Source organism: Gossypium hirsutum, chromosome D13, assembly GCF_007990345.1.
Source record: "Gossypium hirsutum isolate 1008001.06 chromosome D13, Gossypium_hirsutum_v2.1, whole genome shotgun sequence".
NCBI classification, from domain to species: Eukaryota; Viridiplantae; Streptophyta; class Magnoliopsida; order Malvales; family Malvaceae; genus Gossypium; species Gossypium hirsutum.
Window position 1 is genome coordinate 11,624,148 of NC_053449.1, and position 25,313 is coordinate 11,649,460.

At 32.2% G+C, this 25,313-nt stretch overlaps 1 protein-coding gene and 1 non-coding gene across 2 annotated transcripts; both read right to left on the reverse strand.

Annotated features, from left to right (window-relative positions):
- Nucleotides 1-3,517: 3,517 nt before the first annotated feature.
- On the reverse strand, nucleotides 3,518-5,075 carry LOC107919568 (zinc finger protein WIP6). The gene is made up of 2 exons (XM_016849007.2): nucleotides 4,376-5,075; nucleotides 3,518-4,242 (listed from the first exon to the last, which is right to left on the reverse strand). Exons 1-2 carry the CDS (start codon nucleotides 4,790-4,792, stop codon nucleotides 3,763-3,765), a joined length of 897 nt encoding a protein of 298 aa, XP_016704496.1. The 5' UTR covers nucleotides 4,793-5,075; the 3' UTR covers nucleotides 3,518-3,762.
- A 3,771-nt stretch (nucleotides 5,076-8,846) lies between these two features.
- Nucleotides 8,847-8,953, reverse strand: LOC121226013 (small nucleolar RNA R71). The gene has a single exon (XR_005923913.1). It is a non-coding gene; the product is annotated as a small nucleolar RNA R71 (small nucleolar RNA).
- Between the last annotated feature and the right edge of the window lie 16,360 nt (nucleotides 8,954-25,313).

Below are 25,313 nucleotides of genomic sequence, written 5' to 3' on the forward strand. Positions count from 1 at the left end.
ATAGCATGACATATACTATATTATAATGATATCAGAACTGTATGGATCCATGCATGCAATGTAGATAGATACCTGTGCTGCCTGCATTGCATTTGCATGCTTGGCCATATATATGCTTGTTGCCACTTTAAAGACAAAAGCCAAGGATTTTGATTGATACACAAAAGTGATCAAAAGGGTATTAAAAATAGTATAAACAAAGCGATGGTTTATTGTTAATAGAAAGGATTTAAAGCAAATTACAATTATAGTATTATTGAGCCCATGGCATGGGAGATTCTATAAGATGTATGTAATTATTGCAACTTGAAACATTATTTTATGTGAGTGAGTTTAGCTGGTTGAATAGTAATTTACATTTTTTTATAAGTATTACAGTTTAAGTCTTATTAATAGTCTAATTTGGTAGGTGGTTTGTTAGTATCACTTTTTAGCTCTCTATAAAATCAGTGACTTGCCTTGGTATAAACTGTTTTTCCCTGCCTAGTTGTGGATCTTGATATCAAATTTTGGGGATTTATTAAAATTTTGAAAGATTTATTGAGATTTTCATATATTTTAATAAATCTAATTAAAACTTTTAAAAAATTGCAAGAGAATTTACAAAAATTTCAAAAGAGATTTAATTAAAATTTTTAAATATTTTAAAAGACTTATTAATAATTTTTAAAACTTTCTAAAGTTTTGAGCTATCTAAATTTTAGGGGATCTCTTATGATCGTCTGCCCTATACTCACTTTTTTTTTACAAGCAAACAATTACATTGTAATGGGAAGAAGGAATGAGTTTACTAAAGCATGGATTGAATCACAGATTTCGTGTCAATCAACTTGAAATTCATATAAATTTTATTACTGAGTCAATGATGTAAATAACCTTATTATCATTTTAAATATTTTTGAAAAAAACATTATTTTACACAAATTGATTGACTATTGATTAGCAACATTACTAGCATCAAAATTCAAGTTTCACTAATAATCTCTTAAATATAATTTTTAGGGGAAAAACATTATTTTACAAGTACTTAATGTCAAGATCAAGGGGGAAGAAGAAAGAGCCTGAAAAGGGAAAAGGGGAAAAAGCAAGACTTTGGGTGAAACCCCAAAAACAGATAAAAGGGAAAAAAAAGAGTGGGGGAGCAGTGGGTCATTGTCCCAATCAAAATATTGGTGAGACTGACAAAGTGTGATTAAGTAGTGGGGTGGGGGTGAGTCGAAGCTTAGGGAGACTGATCACAACAATGACTCACTCTCACTCTTACTCTCACTCTCTTACATGTGATGTACAGTCTCACTGAGTCAGAGTTTAAACCATTAAAAACAAAGTGACTGAGTCCACAATTTCTTGCATTTTTTATTTTGCAAACGCCATCAACAGTAGACTCTGTGACTCCCCACTGCTACTTTGTCTCTCTGTTCTCTTTTCTGCACACCTGTCCTCAATGTACCACCACCACCTTCCTTCCATTAATTTATACAATCACATATATGCATTTGCTCCCATTAATCAAAGCTTGTTTAGGGTTTTCTCTCTCTCTTTTGCCTATTTCTTTTTCGATTTCTTTTAATTGATTTGATGTTATAAGCTAGCTATATATGCTGCATTTCTATAATTATACATACATATATAGTATGCATATAAGCAAAAAAAAAAAAGGTCTATATTAACTGATAAATGCATGTGTTTTAATTTTATATATTTGTCCCTCATTCTTATTTCAACATGTAATTGCATGTACTGATTAGTAGCCACTAATAACTAGAAATGGTGATTTTTTGCCCACCCTAATTTGATATAATGAGATCTTGAAGAACAGTTCAACTTTAATATATTTATATTTATTTAAATTTGATTTTAAAAATAAATGATATATTTAGGTTGAGTTTGGATGAGTGGTGGGGTGGGATGCAGTGTATTTAATTTACTTTTTGTCTCATGCTAGAGTATCGTTATAGTATCTAATTTTACCGCCACCGCTGTTTTTACTCTAACCGCAACTAAACGCACTGCCCATCCAAACTTACCCTTAATATAAATTTAATTTAATATTTTATATATCTTTTATCAAAATATAATAATTCTACAACATAATAGTAGTAAAATATTAAAAAGTTATATTATATAATACTAAATTGTTGCATGAAAAAAATTATGTATAACATATATTTATAAAAAAGATTTATATAAAAATAAAAATTGTTTTGATTGAAATGATACAACTAAAGCTTTGAATCCTTCAGTCCAATTTTGCTGTTATTTGATGACGTAGCTATTTATAGAAAAAGGTAAAATAATTTTTATAACCCTTAATATTTATAATTTTTTTGTCAACTTGACCCTTATTCTTTATAAATACATAAAAAGTTTATATTATTTTTCAATAAAAATTCTAAAATTTTAAAAATATATAATTTTGAAAAATTCAAAATTTATGAAAAAAAATTAAAAAATCTTTAAATTTTAAAAAAAATAAAAAAGAGGAATTTAATTTCTAGAGTCATTTGTCGGTTTATGCTTCCAGTTTGAAACCCTTTTTTTTTGTACTAAAAGTATTTCAAATGCAAACTTAAAAACATAAAAGAAACAACCATATCTTTGTCGATTGAGTCTTAACTCGATACGCATGAGTATTGTTGCCAATATAGGAGGATGTGTTTTCGAATGTAATGAAGTGCATTATCCTCCTATTTATGGGTTGGAGAAAGGTTATGAGTAGTTCTAGGCATTGTCTCAAAAATAGCAGATATAATCAGAACCTATAATGAAATTGTTCAAAGAAAAAAAACAAAGAGAAGAAAAACCACATCTTTACATCATCTCATATGCTCAGAAACCCTTTCGAATTACGATCCCTAGGTGATAGTTTTAGAGAATTTTATTGTTTTAATTTTAATATTCTTAAAATGGTATAATTTATTTTTATTTTATAAAAAATATATTTATTATTTTTATTATTTTTATGTATTTTTAAAGAGTGAGGGTCAAATTGAAAAAAAATGAAAATGTTGAAGGTTATAAAAAATATTTTGCCTTTTCTCTATAATTTCCACGTTATAGACTAATTAAAAAATGGATGGAAGTTAGCTGGGGAACCAAGATTTTTAGATCAAGAACTCAATATCTCAAAATAAAATTAAAGTATAATGATTAAATTTTAAATTTTAAAAGAATATAAAAACTAATGATAAATACACTATCATAATTATATGTATTAGTTAATTAAAAAAAATTCATCAGTCATATTTTAACTAATAAATAAGTGTTGGGTTAAGTAGTGATTTATGTTGAAGGAATGGAAAGTGTTTACAGTGACTTAAAATCCAAAAAAAAAAAAAAATTGCGTAGGGTACTTTTGTAATTAGTATTCTGATTGAAAAGTTGGCATTAAACCCAAGCATCGTCAAAATAAAACTACTCCAACCTCACCCAAATTCGATTTAAAGAAAAAGCTCAACTCTATTAGAGATTATTTTAAGATCCCTACTTAAAACTTGGTTGATCCCATTGAAATTCAGTGTTTATTAATTGAAAAGAAAAAAACAATTTTCATCGGGCAAAGATGAAGAGATTATAAACGAACCGCAATTGGGAACATTAAATGCATAGAAAAATAAACTTTGGGTGTCACTGTATTAATGGATTGTCATCATATCCTACCTTCCCATCTATAGATAGAATCATTTACTAAGCATGCAAAGCAATCTTAAAACCTTAATTAGTAACGATCAAAAGTTGATAAACCCTTAGAATAATCAATTATTAGAAGAAAAGAGGAGCATGGTTGCCCTCATCATTGTCATCATCATTATCATTATCATCAACATCATCGTTATCATCATCTTCTACTTCAACCTCACAATACTCAACGGTATGCGGTGCGTGGCCATCTCCGAAGGCTCGAACATGGTCTTTGAGCGACCTTTTGTGCTTGAAATCCGACCCGCAAATGCAAAACCAGAGCTTCCCGCAGTTCTTCTCGTGTGTCCTCCAATCCCCTCTCACTGCAAAGGGCTTACCGCATTTTCGGCACTCGAACGGCTTTGCTCCATGCTTTCGCTTGTAATGTGTCTGCAAAGTTCTGAAATCCTTCAATGGTCTAGACCTTGGGTGATCTATATTGTTTTTGCAACCCTCAGCACAGCAGTAACAAGGAAGTCTCAGCATAGAAGAAGCCGGTTTCGTTCCTCTTAAGGATTCAGGGCCTTTTCGATACTGTGATCCATGCCCCCACATATGCATCTAAGAAACAAATGGGACAAAGATTACAAGACATCCTTAATTACGAAGAAATCCCATGATGTCATAGAATAATCTAATAGGTGATTAATGATTTGTCATACAATAAGTACTATAGGTAGTAAGTTTTTGGAACCTGCATGTTGTTGTATCTATTGAAGGTTTTGTTGCAGACACTGCAAGAGAACTGAGTGGGACCAACAAGGATCTGGGCCGGTGAAGGAATCCAGTACTGTCCTTCAACAAGACTGTTACCAATGTCATTAGAGTTGCTAGAGCTGGTCTCAACTGTTGTTGGTGGACCAATGTGGAGGGCAACTGTTACACCACTTTCAGTCTCGGTAGTACTAGTAGGGTTTGGACAGCTGGGGACCTTGCTTGACGTTGAGCTTGAAGGATGTGATGTTAAAGGGTATTTGGAAATGCGTGGGGCTTGTCCAGGAGGACCAAGTGATAAGACTATGGAATCTTCACCTTCTACATGATCATCAGCTTCATGGCAGGAGCTTTCTCTAGGGGATATATCATTGTAGGTAAAGGAAGGAGCTTGCATGCTGATAATTGCTGCTAGTGCTACACAAGGGATTTATTTTTGGTCTTTTGGAGAAGAAAGATTAGTGGGGACTAGAAGGCTATGAATAAAGAATTGGTTTTTTTTTTTTACCCTTTTTTTACTGTGCCATGTAACAAGAAAAAGCTCGAGTAAGCTGCTATAAAGAAACTCACAACATGGTTCTCAAATCATTAAATAGTGGATAATATCATGACAAGTAGGGAGAGCTTGGGAAGGGTGGTTTATAAAGGGGCAGTGGAGACCCAGAGAGATTGGATTTTGGCGTGTTTGGGAATGGAGGAGACAAGGGAGCGACAAAGGAGGAGAGGGGGAAGATGCATAGGAGAGCGTAGCAACAGTGAGTAACACTCCTTTCACTCTCACAGGCAGTGTGCAGGTAGGCTAAAAATGCTCGATAATCGAGCTCCTAATCCCTTCCTCTTTTGGACTCCTGCTTACATTTACTCTTTTTTATTTTATTCAGCCAAAAAGTGAGAGATGTACATGATGCAGCAGATATGAAATGAAGCAATTTTAACTGTACAAATGGAAGGCGTGAGTACCTTCCTCCCCCACATTTGTTATTTAAAGAGATTGTGATAGTGATAAAGGCGTTTTGGTGTTTCTGCTGTGTTGTGTGGAGGTGATTCATACTGGAGGAGACTACTACTTTGCAGAAAAAGCAATCAATCAATATATGTATATAACAATTTGAATGAAAAATACAATAATTCCACACAGAAACAAGAGAGTACTCTACTTCTCCTTTACTCCTATATTATATCATCACCTCAGCATTCTCCTTTTACAATTTCAATAAGTTTGAATGTGTTAATTTAGCCTTTGGCATTGGCATTGGCATTGGCATTGCTCAAAGGTGAAATTGCTGAAGCACTTATATATATATATATATATATATAAGGAATTGTCAATTTGGACCAAGACCAGAAGAGAGAGAGAGAGAGAGAGAGACTGTGCAAGTGCTTACTTGCATGTGTTTCAAGGCATAGAAATGTGAAGATTCTTCACTGTAAAGGAGAAAGTTATCAGGGGGGAAAAATTTTGACGATTCAGTCTTCACCTACTGGAATTAATTCAATGAGAGAAGCAATTGTTTTTTTCACGTTCAACCCTTGCTTTTTCAACATTAATTGATTTGTCCAAATGTTTGTTCCTTTGATTGGAAAGAACACACAACCCTTTACATCTTAAGCCTATCTTCAACCTTTTAACGGTGTCCCGATCATGAACCATCCCATCCCATCAAATATACATATACATATACATATATACGCTACTTCAGAATATATATATATTATACGGTCCATAATGTAACTACTAAGTTTAGCCGCAATATATATATGTATAAAACAAAATCTAGAGTTTGAAGATATTTAAAGCCAAACGCCGACTTAGAAAATTTTGAGAAATTAAAATAGGTATGTGTTGTGTTTGATTCATCATGTCATTACATTATTTTTATTGTTAGAAGGTCTTCGAGGTTAAACTAAATTTGATTTTCTTTGGGCCTTGGCTTCTATTCATTCATTCTTTTTTCTTCTTGTCTTTTATTTATTTCACAATAGTTTTTTTTAAATATTTCTCGATTCTTGTTAAATATTTTAAACTTAAACACATTAAAGTTATCATGATATTAACATACAATTTGTAATTCTCCACAAAAAAGTACTCAAATACTTTTTAGTGTCACAAAAATGTAATATTTCAAACAAAAGATGATCAAAAATATAAGATTCACAATATTCACACTAGAAATAACAATTTCTAAATAAATAAAAAAGTTAAAATTCTAATCAGTTTTGAATAAATTTAAGATTATAAAAATAATCAATTATAATTTCTTCAAAGACTTGTATTAATCAACTTCTAAAAATTGTTAATCAAGTTGTTAGGAATCTCATATGTAACCAATATCCCTAATTCATTCAATCAATAAAAATTTAATCTTGTATAAAAATCTCAAATTATCACAAGACACAACATTAACTTATAGAGATTAATCTATAAAAGTTTAATTTTGAAAAATTATTGAGTTTTTCTGTCATATATTTGTTAAGTTGCAACTTGATAACTCCCATATTTAGAGTTATTTTAGTATAGTTTTTGTAGTATTTTATGATTAAATTGTAGTAGTTAGATTACTTCCTGTTATATTTTATGGTTTCTCAAATTAATTATATTTTATATGAATTTTTTTTATCATTTTTAGAATTTGTTCAAATTTATTTTCTATTTTTTATTTTGTCATTATAGGTCCAAAGTGAAGAAGGGAAGAATTGGAGCTTAAAATAAAAAGTGATAAAGAGAAGTTTTCTGCTCCACCGGATCAAATTTGCGGCGGAGCATGTTTTTAAATTTAAAAATTTTGGCAGCAAGCAATTCGCTCCATCGCAATTCTTTATTTTGTGGAGTGTAATAATAAAAACTCAAAGATTAAGAAGTATGAATTAAAAGCCTTTATGGAAAAGAAAAAAAAGAAAGAAAATCACTTGGAGGAAAAAGGAAAAATCTCTAAGAGCAAGAGAAACTTCATGCTTGCAAAGGCAAGAAGAAAAGGAGATCCAAGAAGTTCAATTCATCTTCTTCATCTATGTTCTCTCTAGATTGTTTCTTTTTTCTTTTCATTTATGCAAATTTGTTTTGAATTTCTTTGTGTGATGTTTTCACAATTCTCAATGAACTAAACTTTTTTTTTCTTGATGGATCCTATAGCTTAGTTAATTAACTATTTTTCTCTTCAATTATTTTGATCTATGTTAATTACTTATTCAGTCTTGTGCTTATTTAATCTGTTTGTTTGGCCACTAAGTTGTATTAATTTGATAACCTTAATTTATCTTGCAAGAGAAAGTTAGAGTTTAGATCTAGATTGAATAGATTAGGATTAAATTTAGTAGCATAGTTAACAAGTTAATTTGTTGCTTGGATAGGAATATTTCTAATGCCCTAATCAACCAAATTCGTTTATTTTTAACGACTTAACCCAACTTGCCTAGCATAGGAATATAGCTAGTAAGGAAGGGAGATTAATTTAGCTAGATATTGGAAGGGTCTAATTAATGCCATTGAATTATAGGTTGGTAATTACATATATTAAACAATCGAATGAGAGATAATCGATTAGCTAAATTAGGTGAAGTTAGAGTCCTAAGTCCATAAAATTGATTTAGAAACTTGAAAGTTTTTATTGCTTTAGTGAAATCATTATAATTTGCTTAGTTTTATTTTAGTAGTAATTAGAATTTATTTTATTGATCTGGATTAGATAAAATTAAATAGCTGGTACTTAGAAGCTTAAATTTTGGTCTTCGTAGGAACGATCTCTTCTTATCACCTTATTTACTTGATCGACACGTACACTTGCGTTAGAAATTTTAGTCATCAAGATTTTTGCGTCGTTGCCAAGGACCAAAATTTTAAGTTATATTATACTAATATTGATTTTATTCATGAGTAATCCGAGATCATATCTTTTTATTTTTTTTCAAGTACTCTAAAATTGCATGTGCAAATTTAGGTTAGATTCTTTAAAACCATTTGATCAGAAAATTAAAAGGACTTTTCACCAAATTTGAAAAGCAACCAGACAAGCTAAAGTACAACCAACTGAAATGGAAAATGAGAATCTTGAAGATCTTGGAGGTAACCCACCTTGGTTGGTAACCAACCATTGATGTTAAAAGCACCTCAACAATTAAGAAGGAGATGTATTGATTACAACATGCCACTAGATAAGGGATATCACTCTAGTATTGCTAAACCTACCATTGAGGCAAATAGCTTCAAGAACAACAAATTCTTTGGACTACTAAGTGAATACCCAAATTCTCATCTAAGAACTTTCTTAGAGATTAATGAGATTGTCAAGTATAATGGGATATTCAATGAGGTGATCGAACTGTGGTTGTTCAAATTTTCTCTAGATGGAAAAGTTAAGGGTTGACTTAACTCTCTCCTCCATGCCTCTATTACTTCATAGGATCAATTTGTGGAGAAATTTCTAGCTAGATATTTCCTTTTTGCTAAAACTATCAAACTTTTGAGGGATATTTACACTTTCACTCAATTTGATGGGGAGACTATGTATAATGCATGGGAAAGGTACAATGAACTTCTTAGAAAGTGCCCACACCATGGCTTGGAAAGCGCTCAACAAATTTTGGTTTTTTATAGTGGATTAGATGTTGCGACGAAAATTCAAGAAAATGACGCATCTGGAGGTTCGTTGGTGTGAAAGTTCCCAAAATATGCTTATGTGATTTTGGAAGATCTAATCTTTTGAAATTATAAGGTTTATAAGCATACTGTATCAAAGAAACCAACAAGAGTTAATGTGGAGGGTGTACATTCTACTAAGTAATGTTATGAATATATTGAAGAGGCAAACTACATGGGAAACCAGAGCCAACAACAAAACAATGCAGTCGTCAACACTTATAAACTTGAATGGAGAAATCACTCAAGATTTTCATAGAGGAAAAATCATTAGGGAACTAATGCACCAATTTAGATCAAATGCTTTGTTTGGGTTTCAATAAAGATAGCCATAAGGTCTACCCAAGAAAACAACTGAAGAACCCTTTTTGGAATATATGTAAAAAAAAATGATGCTCAAGTCTCAAGTCAAGAGGCAACCCTTCAATCATTAGAGGAACAACTAGGCCATTTTGCAAATGCTTTAAGCAGTCGATCAAAAGGAACTTTGTTAGCTAACACACAACCAAATCCAAAGATGGATTACCAAAATGAGCAATCTAATTCAATTTTGCTTAGAAGTAGTAAAAAGACCCCTAGTTGCACTAGGTTAAGCGAATAGGTTAGTTAATCTGATTAACAAGATTTAATCACAGAAAAAGGGGTTGAACAGAGTTTGCCCCAAAATTCTAAGTAGAATAAAGAAAAATTTGAAAAGTCAAAGTTAAAACTTGTTGAGAAAAAGGATCCAGTTTATCCACCTCCTCCATTCCCATGGTGGTTCCAAATGAGCGCACTGTATAAACAATTTTAATGATTTCTAAATGTGTCTAAGAAACTAACTGTAAACATTCAATTTCCGGAGGGCTTAGAGCAAATGTCGTGTTATGTTAAGTTCATGAAAGACATATTGTCGAAGAAAATGGGTCTTGGAGATTATGAGATTATGGCTTTAACTAAAGAATGCAATGTAATTCTATAACATAAGTTGCTTTTAAAGCTTGAGGACCCAAGTAGTTTCAATATTCGATACTCCATTGGTGTTAATTTTTCTACTAAAGCTTTGTGTGATCTAGGAGAAAGCATTAACTTGATGTCGTCATCAGTTTATAATAAGTTCAAACTAAGAGGGGTAATGCCTATATCAGTTACATTGCGGTTAGCTGATATAACTCTAGCATATCTTAGGGGTGTTGTGGAGAATGTTATTGAGAAGGTAGGAAACTTTTATTTTCTTTTTTACTTTATAGTTCTAGACATGGAGAAAGGCATTGATATTCCCCTTTATCCTTGGTAAACCTTTATTAGCGATAGGGAGATCATTCATTGATCTCCAAAAGGGTGAACTCAGAATAAAGGTAGAAAATGAACATGTAACCTTTAAGGTTTCTCTACTTTAAACTTGATGCAAGATTAGAAAGAGTATTGTTTGGTTCAAGTTCTTGACAAGATTACAAAGAAGATAATATTGCCAAGACTATAAATAAGGAGCTTCTTGGAAGGCAACCCAAGCTTCTAAACTTTTGCGTAATTTTTTTTCTTTTCTTTAGTATTTTTATTTTTAGTTTTACTTTTAAATATATACTAGACTTTCTAACCTACCTAAGCTTAGGTTTAAAAAAGCAATTGTAAATAAATTTAAATGATTAATGTTAAATTATATAAAAACATGACAAAGACACAAAATATCATTAAAATGAAATAAATATATGATCATTCGATCTCTTTACATAACGTGGATAAAAAATCATGTGAATCATGTGTTGGATCTAGTGACTTGAGTGTAGTATATTCATTTGTAAACTTGTAATTTTTTCGAACAGATTGGTTAATAAGAAAATTCATTTATTACATTAATATACTTTGTATGATTGTCTTCATATGTTTTTTCACACAAAGAAAAATGGAAGCAACTGTTGCTAATTGGTTGTTGAATGTTTAAACTAATACTAAGTGGTATTACGTGGTTGGATCATAGTACAGAAAGACAATTTATATTAGTAGATGAAACTAAAAATGTCCTTAGTCTAATCAGAAATGAGCAAACCGATTGAAAGACTAATATGTCTTCTATCAAGTTCAGTTGGGGGAGGTGCTTTATATTGAGCATTGAAGTGGATAACTCCTAGAAGATAGAGACATAAATGTGATTGACTGACTGGACTGGCGGTACTTCAGACTAGACCTAAGAAGAATATTGAATCCATTTATGGATTTTTTCACTTGTGACGTTCATAGGGTAGGATACCTTAATCTTGAGTGGATGACAAACTATGCATGCGTGACTCGTACACTTTGATGTAAGTAAACGCCTGAGTTCAAATAGATAAGAAATCGAAAGCTAGTGAATTGGGTGTACGACTTCTATAGTATGTAGCATCATTAACAATAGTGGAATTCATTTCTCGAGACATAGGTAAATGATATTCTTTCATTGATATTACAAGGTTGATGAAAAGTAAACGTGGTCACAGGTTATTCGTGTTTGTGATGAATGACTTGATTACTATTTGATAGTGATTGACTTTTCATGAAGGAAGATGTAATGACTACCATGAGATAAAATAGGATCATATTAGGAGAATGAATATTATCCCGAAAAGATTAAGGATATCATATAAGGGTAACACACTGATGACAAGGTCATTGTTTAACAACCTGTTTTCAATGATGTCAGAAATGGTGGTTTCAGGACCACGGTGGTTTCATCAACCATGTAATGTCTATAGGATTATATTTAGGTTGTATTAAAATTTCGTTAAGAAAATTTGATGTTTAAATGGTTAATTAGGTAAAAAGGACTAAATCGTAAAAGGGGTAAAAGCTTATTTCTATTAGTTAAAAAGGTTAAATGGCTATGGAATGGAAAGCTAATGGACTTATATGGCAATTATACCATGTTTTAAGATAGCGAATTTTGATGGATAGGCTTTATGGTAGTTTAAATAGTTTATTAAGGTTAATTTAGTAAATTAGTAAATAAAAATAAAAAAAGTAAATAAAACATAAAATAAAGACTTTGTCTGTATCATTTTTAGTTTCAAACCCTAAATTAGCCTTTGGAGAAGAAGGACATTTGGTCAAGCTTAGTTTGATTGCATGGTGAGTTTTCAATCCCCATTTTTAATGATTTTTATGTTTTTGAGCTTGTTTTAGCTTTATCTAGCTAGCCCAGGGGTTAATTTGTAAAATTTTTAAAGATTGAGGGACTTGCCTTTAATGTTTTTGAATAGGTTTTTCATGTTAGCTGATGGATTATTGATCCTTGTTGTAAAATAAACATGTTTTGTTAAGTAATTTTTGTTGTATTTTGGAAATAGGGATTAAATTGTTAAATGTATAAATTCATAGGTTTTATTGTGAATTTTTGAAAAATATTGATTTTCTTTAAGGTCCCTTGCAACATGAGTTAAGTTGGATTTAGGTTAAAGTGGTTAGATTTTAAGTTATGAGCTTAAGGACTAAATTGTAAAAAGTAAAAATGTTAGGGGAAATTTGTAATTTAGCATAAATATGAATTATGGATTAAATTGAATTATAGAAATACTTAATTAAACGAATTATTTATTTAAATCAAGATAAACCACAATTGGACCTAAATCGAGGAAAGGCTAAAACTTTGGATTAGTTCGAATTACACTTTTACACCCTAGTCATCAAGGTAAGTTCGTATGAACTGCAACCGTTTTAATGTTAGTTAAATTTGAATGTTTGCTATGTTGTTGTAATATAAATGAATATGAAAATAAATGTATTCATGCTATGATGAATTGATGGATAACAAGTCCCGGTTGAACCTTAAAAATTCTTAGGATACAAATGACATGTCATTAAGGATTCCATGTTTCGGGTGCTGGTCTTGAATGTCCTACCATTAGCTATGGTCCTGCATTTGTTGTGGATTCTCCACAGCTCGTGTGAGCAACATCGTGTAGCTTACATTCTGACCCACAGCTCGTGTGATCAGACCCATTTCATAGCTCGTATGAGCAATGATGTAAAGGAAATGTTACGGTTATATGTAAAGGCACACTATGTGTGAGCTTTCCGAAGTATCCGATGGAATTTTAGATGGTTCAATGGGTACGAAAAGGAAATGAAATGGAAAGTATGCAAATGAATAAATCATAAATTTATAGAAAGGTTGATGAGTTCAATGTATATACATGTATGGAAATCTATCAATTTATGGTTGAATTTATTTAAATCATGGACAAGTATACTAACTTGTGAGTTGATGATGCTTGTATAGGCTTGTGCCAAACTTATGGTTTTGGTTGATGCTATATTTATGCTATAAATTATGCAAATGAAATGGTAAGTTTAGTTTAAGTTTATATAAGCTTACTAAGCAATTATTGCTTACATAGTTATTTTCCTTTGTTTTGTAAATTATCGGAAGCTCGATTAGTTAGAAGCTCGTCGGAGATCTATCACACTATCTAGCAATCAAATTGGTAGTTTTTGAGTAATTTTGGGCAAGGCTAATAATGGCATGTATAGGTTGTTTTGTAATGGTGATTTGGTATGTTTATACTTTAAAGTTTATGGTTGATTTGGTACACTTTAATGCTTTACCAAGTTATGTCAAATTAGTCACTTTTGAGTACTTGTAAATAAGGTTCTTTTGGTATGTTGATGATGGCTTGAAAATGGTCAATTTGTGACATGTTTTGGCACATATTTGAACTAGGTCTTTATGCATAAATTGAGGCAATGTTAACATGTTTAGGTAAATGATGTTTTGATGCTATTGTGGTGCCTTTGAATGACATATTGGTAAGGTGATTTAGGATGATTGAAATGGCATGTTTATATATGTTTGAATGGTGTTTGAACCCTTTGAATGTGTGCCTAAATGGTTCGAATGATTAGGTATGTGACACCCCAATCCCAGCCTAGAAGTTAGGCCCGAATCTGGTGTGTCACATTGAAGTGTTTTTCGAAAACCATGTTTTCATTGGAAACCCTTCTTGAAATTTCAAACTTCTTGCCATTTAAAACTTGTACAAAACCTCAGTTCGCGTTTATTTATTTTCAATCGAGGTTTATTATAGAAAAGTTGTTACCTTCAAAACCTTAATGTTGCGAAAGCTTAATTTAAAACAAATGATTTACGAAAACGTGATATTTTAAAAATTAAGTTGTGAAAACGTAGTGTTAGAAAACGGTTATTATTTTGGAAAAATGTGTTCTACTTTTAGCAAATATAAATCACAATCACATCAAATCCCAAATTTAGAATCCAGAAATTATAGAGGCCTTATTACAACCCGAATCAAAATCAAAGTGCTTTAGTAAATCAGCAAAATAGAATAAAACATGTGCAGTTGTGTGGCTCTCTTCGATTACCTAAAAGGTTAAAAATGGGGTGAGTTTACGAAAACTTAGTGTGTAATCCTTTATAATGCAAACAGTTAGAAATGCAGTATGCAAAAATAGACAGTGCCTGAGCCCATTAACAGAACCAGGTGGACCTAAGCCTATTACAGAATCAATATCAGATGCAGATATGCAGACAGAAACCCAGCCCAATCCAACCAATACACCACCCATACCAACCAACACACCACGTGGGGATAAAATCAACCCACCCAGCCAACACACCAAGCTTAGCACTGGTTGCATCACTAAGTCTATAGAACGGCTCGGCATTATAGACAGAACGGCTACAAGCCATAAGTATCGCAGCAATGCTGCCAGTTAACAGAATGACTAAAAGCCATAAGCAAAAAGGCAGTAAGCCTTGAACAGAACGGCTACAAGCCATACACTTCCTCCGTCATTATTAACCTAACCCCATGTAGGATGACATGCCATAGTAACATCGTGAATGTAGGATGTCATGCTCAGTATCAATCATATAACTTTCATACATACATCAGTCAACCTACCACTAGGGGTGTAGCGATCATTTCGTCAGTTAGGGGTAAAATGGCAATTTTACCTCCAAGGGTATTTTGGTCATTTTACCCTTTGAGGTTATTTCGGTCATTTAACAACCTTTTTGAAGGCCTATAATCACCTCGAGTGATACAGATAACCTAAATGGTCATAACGGTGCAAATGGGCCCAAGGCCCATATTCGGTCCTAGTAGGCCCACACGCTCGTGTGACCCATTTAGCCCAAATTCAGTCACGGCTAGGTGAACTACATAGTCCAATCCAGTATTTGTCACATAACGTGGATTTTATCTATGTGGGGCCCACGAGCCCATTGGGCCCACACGACACATTTCAGCCCAACGAGGCCCATAACGGCCTAAGAGCATGAGAACACTTGCGGTGGCCTCTATAGTCTAACGCCCATATTTGTGGGCTCGATTCACCACACGAGCATTCACATGCCCATGTGGCCTTAATCGCCATATTTCCAGCTTTTCAGCTTTTGCCAATTTGCAGTAGAGACTGTATGATTACACATACTTTTGGCTTTACGACAGTAATGTTTTACAGTGTACAGTTACACACCTGACTGTGAAATCGGGTGAACAGTTCACCGCCAAGGCCTACATTCATTCAAGGTATACCATCAATTTTCCCATCATTAACGTTCACAATACTTAAACCCAAATCGTCACTCACTACCCACCTTGAACGAAAGAGAATTGCTTAATGCCCTTGGATCGCCAAATCAGAATCGGTCACACGACCTCGCTGATTATTTTCTTGAACAATGAAACCTATAAGACTGGGTTGTTTACAAAAAAATAAGACTTAAGGCCCCAATATTAAAACGCAGCACCATCGACGAACAAGCCAACTTACCCCCTTCAAATATATAATTGAAAAACGAAAGAAGAATCTTGAATGCCCCAGCACTCCCGAGGAACCCTCTTAAATCGCAATAAGTGTAGTATGTGAGAAAAGAAATAACAATCGGTCAGTAAGGTTATTCAGTTTTGAGAAAGAAAAGGAGAGAACAGCTTTTGATCACTTACCGATAGTCAAAACCTTTGCAGTAGATCGGCGTAGAGAAGGATTAACAAGAGTGATATTCGGCCAGCCCAAAATAGAAGGTGAACAAAGGTTCGGCTAGGCTATGAAAGAATCCGATTGCAGAAGAAAAGAGGTAAGGAAAAATAGATGTTAGGTTCGGCCAAGAAGAGAAAAAGAGCATAGCAAAGATACAGAGAAGGAATAACACGAATTGTCAGTTTCGTAGCACAAAAGGAACTAGAGGGAACCCGACAAAAAGATGCACGAGTGGTCAGTTTTAGTTTCAACACGAGAGAAAAAGAAAGATAAGTCCAAAACCCCAAATGTTAGAGAGGAAATTCGACACCTATACACTCACCAATTGCCAAGATGCACCAAATGAGTTCCCTTAGCCGAATTTGCACATAGAAGTTACACAATTCGGCTACAACACTCTTTTCTTCCAAGTCCCTTGAAAATCTCCTCAAATCTCTCATTGATATCCTCCACAAAAACCTCCAAGACCCATTCAAACTCTCACCCGAAAAAGTTCAAAACCACCTCAAACTCCTTCCACCTCATGCTAGGGAAATAAATATCAATTTTGATTGCAATGGGATTCGAACCCAAGCTCTCATATGAACCAATTCACGCCTCTTGCCTCTTTGCCACAAGCTCTTTTTGTGCCACATTTTGTCTTCAATTAATTAAAAGTTCTAAAGGCCAAACTTCAGGTTCCTTTAAAAGAAAAACCAAAATAAAATGCAAGAGCCAAGACTTGAACCTAGGCTCCCTTGTAACCTTAATGACGCCACAACCACTAGACCACATGCTTCCTTGTGACATTTTTTTAACACAATAATTTAAAAGCCTACATCCAAGCATCCAAGGTTTTATCCACTTAAAACCAAAACTTTTGCTAAAGCTCAGGTTTGAACCCAAGACTTTTCCAACTCCTCTCAAGACCCTTAACCACTAAAGCAGACATACTTTTGTGTACAGTTTCCTAATCATTCCTTTGCTTAAGGCCCAATACTTCTAGACCCAAACTCTAGGGCGTTACAAGATATGAATTAGACTTGTAATGACTTGATTTTAGGTAAATTTTGGGTTCACACGGCCTAGCGACACAACAGTGTGTCATTTGAGAGTTTCTTAGTGTTTCCAATCAGTGAGTTACACGGCCTAGCACACGTCCTGGCACACGAGCATGTGTGACAACTTAGAGAGTTACACTACCTAGCACACGGCCTGGTGCATGGGCGTGTGGGGCAACTCAGTGAGTTACACGGGTGAGGACACGGGCTGGGACATTACCGTGTGTCCATTGTTTGAATGTTACACAGCCTGGCCACATAGTCGTGTGACCCCTATTTTTCAATTTTTGTAAATTTTTCTTAAACTTTCTGTTTTCTTTCAAATTGTCCCGAATTGCTTCTAAGCTATTTTTAGGGTCTCGAAGGCTTGCTTTAGAGACAAGATGCATGTGATTGAATGGATTATAATCTTTTTAATTTATTTAAATGTTAAGATGTTAAATTTTTTTTATTGTTCGATAATGCTCTGTAACCCTAATCTGATGACAGAGACGGGTTAGAAGTGTTACACATTGGATGAGCATTGATCGAGTTGCTTTTGTAATGGTATGTCATTAAGGAGAACACATACTTATGACAAGGTCATTAGACGAGAACTGATCGAGTTGCTTTCGTAATGGTATGTCGTTGGGGAGAGCTCAATCATGATAATATAGTGGAATGATTTAGTGACTAAATGAGTTTACAATTAATATGTAAAAAGTTGGAACTTAATTATAAACCATTTGAGTCTCAATTGCATATGTCTAATTGGTCCCTCCGCTATCTCTTTGAAACAAAAAAATGAATTGTATGTTGAATAAAATGAACATAAATGAATGGAAACAGTGAAATGGAGAAATAGTAAATATTTGAAAATGATTATAGCTTTCTCCAAACATGAAAATGAAAATGGATAAATCGAATCGTTTGGAAATGAATGTGGTTTTCTCCAAAATGAAAATGAAAATGACCTGAAAAATGAATTTATGTTTCTTGAATTAAATGAAGTTTAAAAATGGAAATAAATCATTTGGTTATAATGAACCATTGAATGTAGAAATATTAAATATATTTTCTCATAGATTCTTTTACGGTAAAGTTATCACACCCCATATTTTATTTATTTTATCGCATTAGTCTATGACACAAGAAATTAAATGGCTTAGTGGTTAAGTGTGTGATTTGTTTCCAAAAGGTCCCATGTTCAAGCCCCCACACTCCCACTTTTTTATTTGACTTTTTTGACAAATTCAAGTGGTCAACCCCTTGTGCCGTCCACCTCACTTGCCTTGTGGGCCAGGATTCCTTTCTTTTTCTTTCTAGTCAAATTACCTTACTTAGCCCCCTTTTCACTCCCATGATCCACTTTTGGTGCCTTTGTGCCCCTTATTGCCTTTTCCCCTCCCTTGCCATACCTTGGCCAACCATTCACCTAAACACACTTTAATTTTTATTTTATTTTTTTCTCATCTTTTCTCTCCTCCTCTCTCTTTAGCCGCCCCTCCTCTTTGCTCCTCATTTTTCTCCTATTTTCTTTTGTTTTTACCACTCATTCTCTTCATTTCTCCTCTTTTCCACCACCTCTAAAGGCCACCAAACCACCACCTCACCATCACCGTCACCGTCGACCATACCTAAATTCTTCGATTCTACTTATTTTCTCTTCCTCTTCTCGTAATTGATTTCTCTAATCCTTAAATTTTTGATATTTTGTTCATAAGAAAGGATTATTTCACATCTTATTTCTAATTATTTTTATATATTATATTATTTTTTGCCTAGTGGCAAACCCTCCTCTCTAATCAACTCTTTGTAGGAAGTTGTTGAGCCCCTTTTTCCTTTGATATTATGTAAGTTTGGACGATCCTCCATTTATGATTTTCTTTCGTATATTTATATATATATTTGGTTAGGATAATACTAACCATTCAACTTATTGGATTTTATGAAGTGTTTTTCAAAATCCCGAATCCGTACCCCCACTTTTGGAAGAGCGCGATTGGATGAATGATTATGTAAGTATTTCATCAAATCGTAAATTGAGGGTTATTCACTAAAATAACTTGTTCTAATACTATATGAATTGTTTATACGTAAGGATTCTAGATTTGACCTTTACTTTAGAAGTTGAAAACAGAGTTGTTGTCATCGAATTTGAGAAATCAGGTGTGAGGATTTACTCTAATAAAATATATGATATTATTTTAAACCGAGATAAGTATATATATGATTATTAAATAACTATTTAAATAAATTTTTGAAAAGTGAAAATGGCGAATACATTAAGTATTCATATGAATTGATAAAATTCAATAAAAATGTGGATTCCAAGTAATTCTGAAACTTCAGATATGTGATATGTTGTATGTGATTATATGATTTTTCTATTATACGTGATGTATGTTTTCTTGATACCCATGTTATGTGATATATGGTGATTTTGTATATGCATGTATTATAAACATGACACCGATTTACTGATACTTTGATTCGCATGTTAAGCATGTTACTATTCTGATTATGATTTGCATGTTGAGCATGTTATTATTCTGATTCTGAATCACTTGTTAAGCATGCCATTATGTTAAACCATAATGAGTTATGAATCGCATGTAAAGCATGCATACTAAAAAATATGTTCTGTATACCATATCACGTACATTGGGGTTGGGATAATATTGTACGGAGGCAGATTCTAGCAGTTTAATAGTTTTCACATTTCTGGCAGCTTGACCACAATATTTTGTATATGGCAGTATATATGTATTATCTGGTGGCTCATCCACAATATTCTATTTATGGCAACCTGACTGCAATATCTAGTGGCTTGTTGATGTTATTTGTGTTATTGGATGGACGAGTTCTAGGCAACTTATTATGGTGTGTAGTGGAGATAGGTGGGTTCTATTTTTATGAAAAATCTGCATTGTTTTTGAAAAAGCGTTTCATTGACATCGCCATTATGTATTCTGATAAATGTGATTTTGAGGTTGTATATTTATGTGTATATGTAATCTGTTGATATGATTTGTAACCACATTGGGCTTTAAAAAGTTCACCTCTTTAAGTTTCTAACTTTTCAGATAATAATTGAGGTTCTGATGGGCTCAGCTTACGGAGGTGCACTTGAAAACTTTTAGAAAAACTATTATATTTTGGTACTTGCTATTTTGGGATTTGTTTTTATTTCTGTGGACTATGGCTTAGGACTTTCTTTTGAATTTAGGGTTTTGAATTGTTTCGTATGGTTTGAAATTTTAAACTATCACCTAAGACGATTTATGAAATTGATAAGTAAAATTGGATTTTTCATAATAATGTCAAACTCAACTCAATGATTGTATTTTCAAACTCAATACTTCGTTTTCAAAACTCAACACTACCTACTCATTAAACTGGGATTTTACAAGATATATTAAACATATGTTTTCAAAATGAGAAATGTGTTTTGTTATTTTTCCGCTACGACATTTACTTGAAATATGATGTTTTCTGTAAACCATCTATACTTTAGTTCTTCTAAAGGTAAACAATTTCAACAATACTTGGCTTTTCTTAAAGCAAAGAAAAATGACATTTTAAATTGATAATGAATATTAAAGAGAAAATAGTTAAAAGATTTTATGCGCCAACAATATGACCAATGTGATCTTCAAGATTCGGCCATAACGTTTACGCCGGATTTAGGGGGTTACAAGAGTAGTCATGATTTTAACAGAATTAGAATTGGTTTTAGAAAATTATTTAATTGGAAATTTACTGAAGTTTATTTTTTGGAAATAGAAAAAAATATTGGGTTCAATCAAATTATAAAGTATTGGGTTAAAAGCTCAAGAAGTGTTTGTAATTAAACCCGATATGGAAGAGGACCAAAAGCCCTTTATGTTATAAGGGGGACGACAAACCCTAGTATTATGATCTAAGATTGTCGCCTCTTATATCCTAGTTGGACTAGGAGTTCATTTTTCTAGTTGAAATAAACTTTTACAATTCAACAAGGGTTCAACCTTCTCTCTTTATAAATGGATAGCACCGGTAGGGCTATACACACAACTTTAAGATATCGTTATTTTGCTCAAAAATGGAGACTTTTATTCTCTAAGAATTAAATATATTTTTCGGAATAATGATTCTTCTAGTTTCTATATGATAAGAGAATTTTCATTTTCACCCCAAAGAAAGGAAAACTATTTCTATTTTTGTGCTTGATTCGAATTGTTCAAGCTCCCAGTTGAATTAGTTCGTGGTACGAGAATAGAAGAGAAGATCGTTTGGTTGGAAGCCAGAAACAATAAGGATTCATCTACCTGAAAACATAGGTGCGTATTCGATCTAGAGTTTATTGCTATAAATATCACAAACTAGGTCGATTTTCAAAATTTTTATTTTTCACAGTGCAAGAAAACTGTTTTCGAACCAAGTTTTTTCCAACATCATGTTGATTAATCCATAAGCAACTGTATGAATTATCCCATTTAAATATATTATTTTAATGTTAATGAAATATATATCATTTAAAAATATAAAATTATAAGATATTGTATATCACTCCTAAATAATTTGAATAACTTACTCTTCAATTACATTATTTAGAATTAAAATGAAAATAATTGTTTAGATGATTTTACTTTCTAACTTTTTTCCTTTCCTGGTAATATGCGAATCCTAAATTAACTAAGGTGTCAGCTTTAATAAGAACCTTTTTAAATACACAATTTAAAATTAAAATAAATGAATAAAATATTTTTCCTATAAATTGAATGATTAATAAATTTATTTAAATAATTTAAAATATTAATCATTATGGACCACAAACATGAATATAAAATTTTTCTTTAAATTCAATTGTGATAACAAACTATACAAAATTTTAAATGAATTGGTATATAACACAAACACGACAAATTAAGATACAATTAAAATAAAATAACATAAAATAGATAAATAAAAAAAATATAAAAGTATGCATGAAGTGAATTATTAAAAGTCATATTAATTTACAATAATAAACATATAATAATATTGTCAGCTCAAATGATCAAATCGAAATTGCCAATAGGGGGTGAATTGGTTTGTTAAAGATTTTGTGGTTTCTAAGAGAAGAATAGAGATAATGAATACTTCGATGTATAGTGTATAGTGATTTGACCCCAATTGCCTGTTCCACTACCTTAGCTTTCCACAATTAAAGATTTTCTCAAATTCACTAATTTGATAATCTTTTGAGGACAAAATTTAACATTACACTCTCCCTTAAGATTTCTACCCAAAATCTAAGATTGCATTTCCTTTAAGGTTTCTATCCAAACCTTAAGACTCAACCCTCTCAAAGAGTAAATACAAATAACAAACTAAGAAGTAATCCTTACAAGACCAGAATGTTTTCCAATTAAGCACAAATAAACAAGAATACACTTGAGATAAAAAATAACAATGAAGGCTCACAAGTATGTATATGAAAAATATGAAAGAAATTAAGCACTAAGATTGTTTTGATTGATCTTTAAGCTTGATGATCTCTTTTCTTGTTGTAAGACCTTTGGAAGATGGTATTTATACACTCTAATTCATTTCCAACCATTGTGGTTGTTGGAAACACAAATAGATCCATTGGGGTTAAAAATAACATATCATTAAATTCTCCTACAATAAAAGTTATTGATACTTTTTCTACGAGTATCAATATTATTATCATTTAATGTCTAATTCAGTGATCGTTAAATTTAGTTTACAACGATACCAAAGATAATTTATTGATACTTGGTAAAAGGTATCGATAAATTTTGTAATTGATTGAAAACAGAATGTCAATTTGGTATCGATTTTGGAATAAGTATCGATATTTTGAAAACTATCGATACTTGGTGAAAAAGTTTTGATACTTTTTGTCCTGGAGCAATATTGACTTGTTTAAAAATAATTTTAAGATGATTGAAAATGTTTAACTCAATTGAAACCATTTTAACTTGATTTTATCATTTTTTTTCAATTTTATTCAACTTTAACTTTTATCCAAAAACACTTTAATTTGTTATATCAAAACATATTATCAAATAAATTTTGGTTTAACAAATATTTTAAACATTTAGAAAAATAAAAAATAGAAAAGAAATAATTTCTTGAGCCTCCTCTATCTTTCTCTTTTTTACCTATCCTACACTTCACTCCCTAGTTGAAAAACCAAGAAAGTCAAGTAGGTGTAAAAACCTGATAGGAATAAAAGAAAAAAATATAGGTGTAAGATTTTCAAGGAAAGATTTCTACTGTATACCTATGTATTTTACTATTGTATATAATAATATATATAATATTTATTTTTGTAGTGTGTTAACCTTGTTATTATTATTTTTTAGGTATGGAGAATATGATATTGAATATTTGTCAAAACTGAATTTTTTTATGGAGCATCTAGTTTGGTGAAGCGAAGTATAAATTTCAATGGACTGTGCAACATTTTGATGTATCATACAAGAAAGAGAAAGTTGGTGGATCAAAATTTCAAGTTTGATGGAGAAAAAGTTAAGTCGTGAATATTTAAGAAAAATCAAAAAGAGTTTAGTAGAGAAAAAATTTAGTTCGGTGGAGCATGCAACAATTTCATTTTTCATATAAAAATAAAAAAGAAAGTCGGTGGTGTGGAATTTAAACTTGTGAAATTTTGAAGCAAAATCAAAAACAATTTTAGTGGAGCGGAAATTTAAACTTCTTTTTGTCTCATATTTTCCTTCCAACTGTTATACCCCAGGTCCCCAACACACGAAACCACCAACTGCACGTGCCTATCACTAAAGATGCACTCCTTCACCATGACCATGTATAAGTTCAACACTAAGCCTGCAACCCTACACATTTCTTGTAACACTCCAGATCGGATCCTAAGGATGATCCGAGAATGGCATGTCACTGCCTTAAGATCATTTTCTTGAAGCCCATATCTAGCGTATACCAATTTATACTATAGTTTAAGTTAGTATGAAATATAAACTATTTGTCATTCAAAGATAAATAAGATGATACACTTTGAAAATCGTAAATATTTTACTAAAACTTCATTGAAATCATAGTTTCATAAGCACAAGTTTAAATACAAAATTTGTTCTTCGATTCTGGACATTTTAACACCAGCATCATGTCATGCATAATACAAAATAAAATAAGTCTCGTAGCAACGAATGTCCTCTGGTGTAGTCTTCAGAGATTCCTTTACTTCGTCAGTAGGCCTAAGAATGAAAGGTAACTAAGTAATTTCAAAGAACTTAGAAAGATCCAGAGAAAATATTGCAATAGTTACATATAATTGAAGTAAGCCTTTACAACTCAGGAAAGTCACACACTAGTTGGCAAATACCAAATGCAGGTAGGCTATACGTTGAACACTATTCCTTTGGCATGTACACTACGCCCATGCAACCATATAGACTACTTTATTCATGTTAGTCACAAACCCTAGTCCATATACAAAGTCATATCATTCTTTCATTCATTTTCCTTTGTCATGATTTGCGAATCTAGTTTGCAATAACGCTTGCCCTACTAGATGCTACACGACCATTTTCATGTATCACAATCTATCAATTTAATCATTTCTTTAAAGGCAACACCATGACTTTATTTCCATGTATCAAATCATGTTATTCATTTCAGAAGCAAGGGGTAGTTGCTTAAACACGAAGGAAGGTTCTTACATCTGTAACATGAACATACCAAACCAGATTGATAATAACAAGAATTCATCACTCTTGTACAAACATTTCATCTTCATAGAATATGTATATTTACCTTAATCCAAACATAAACAAAGGCATTACACACACATGGAGTAAGAAGGAAATCACGAGAAAATGTAGCAAATTCAAACAACATGGCTCTTTCCCTTATCACGATAACTTTCAAGAGTGTCTTGAGTTATAATATAAATAGTTAAACTTATCAGACTGTATACGAGAAAACTAACCAAACTTGCAAGTAACATCATCACAAAACCCAATTTTAGAAAGTTTCCTTCCTTACACTTAAAACTGTCGCTCAAGCATGCAGCCCTAAAGTCACGTAAATAACCATGAAAATAACCTAAGGTTCATCGACATTTACCAGGTGTTAAAACAACGAAAGAGTTGTCTGAGTACAATGAAAAAGTTGTCTGAGTACAACGAACCCAAATCTTTAAGTAGGTCTCTAGTCTTAGGCTTTCTGAGAGAAAAGTACAGAGAAAGTTTGAGAAGAAAACATGAATGCAAGAGAAGATGTAAAAGGTTACTCAAGAAGTTAATACCAACTTTATACTAATAGACACGGAAGCTAGGTTTAAT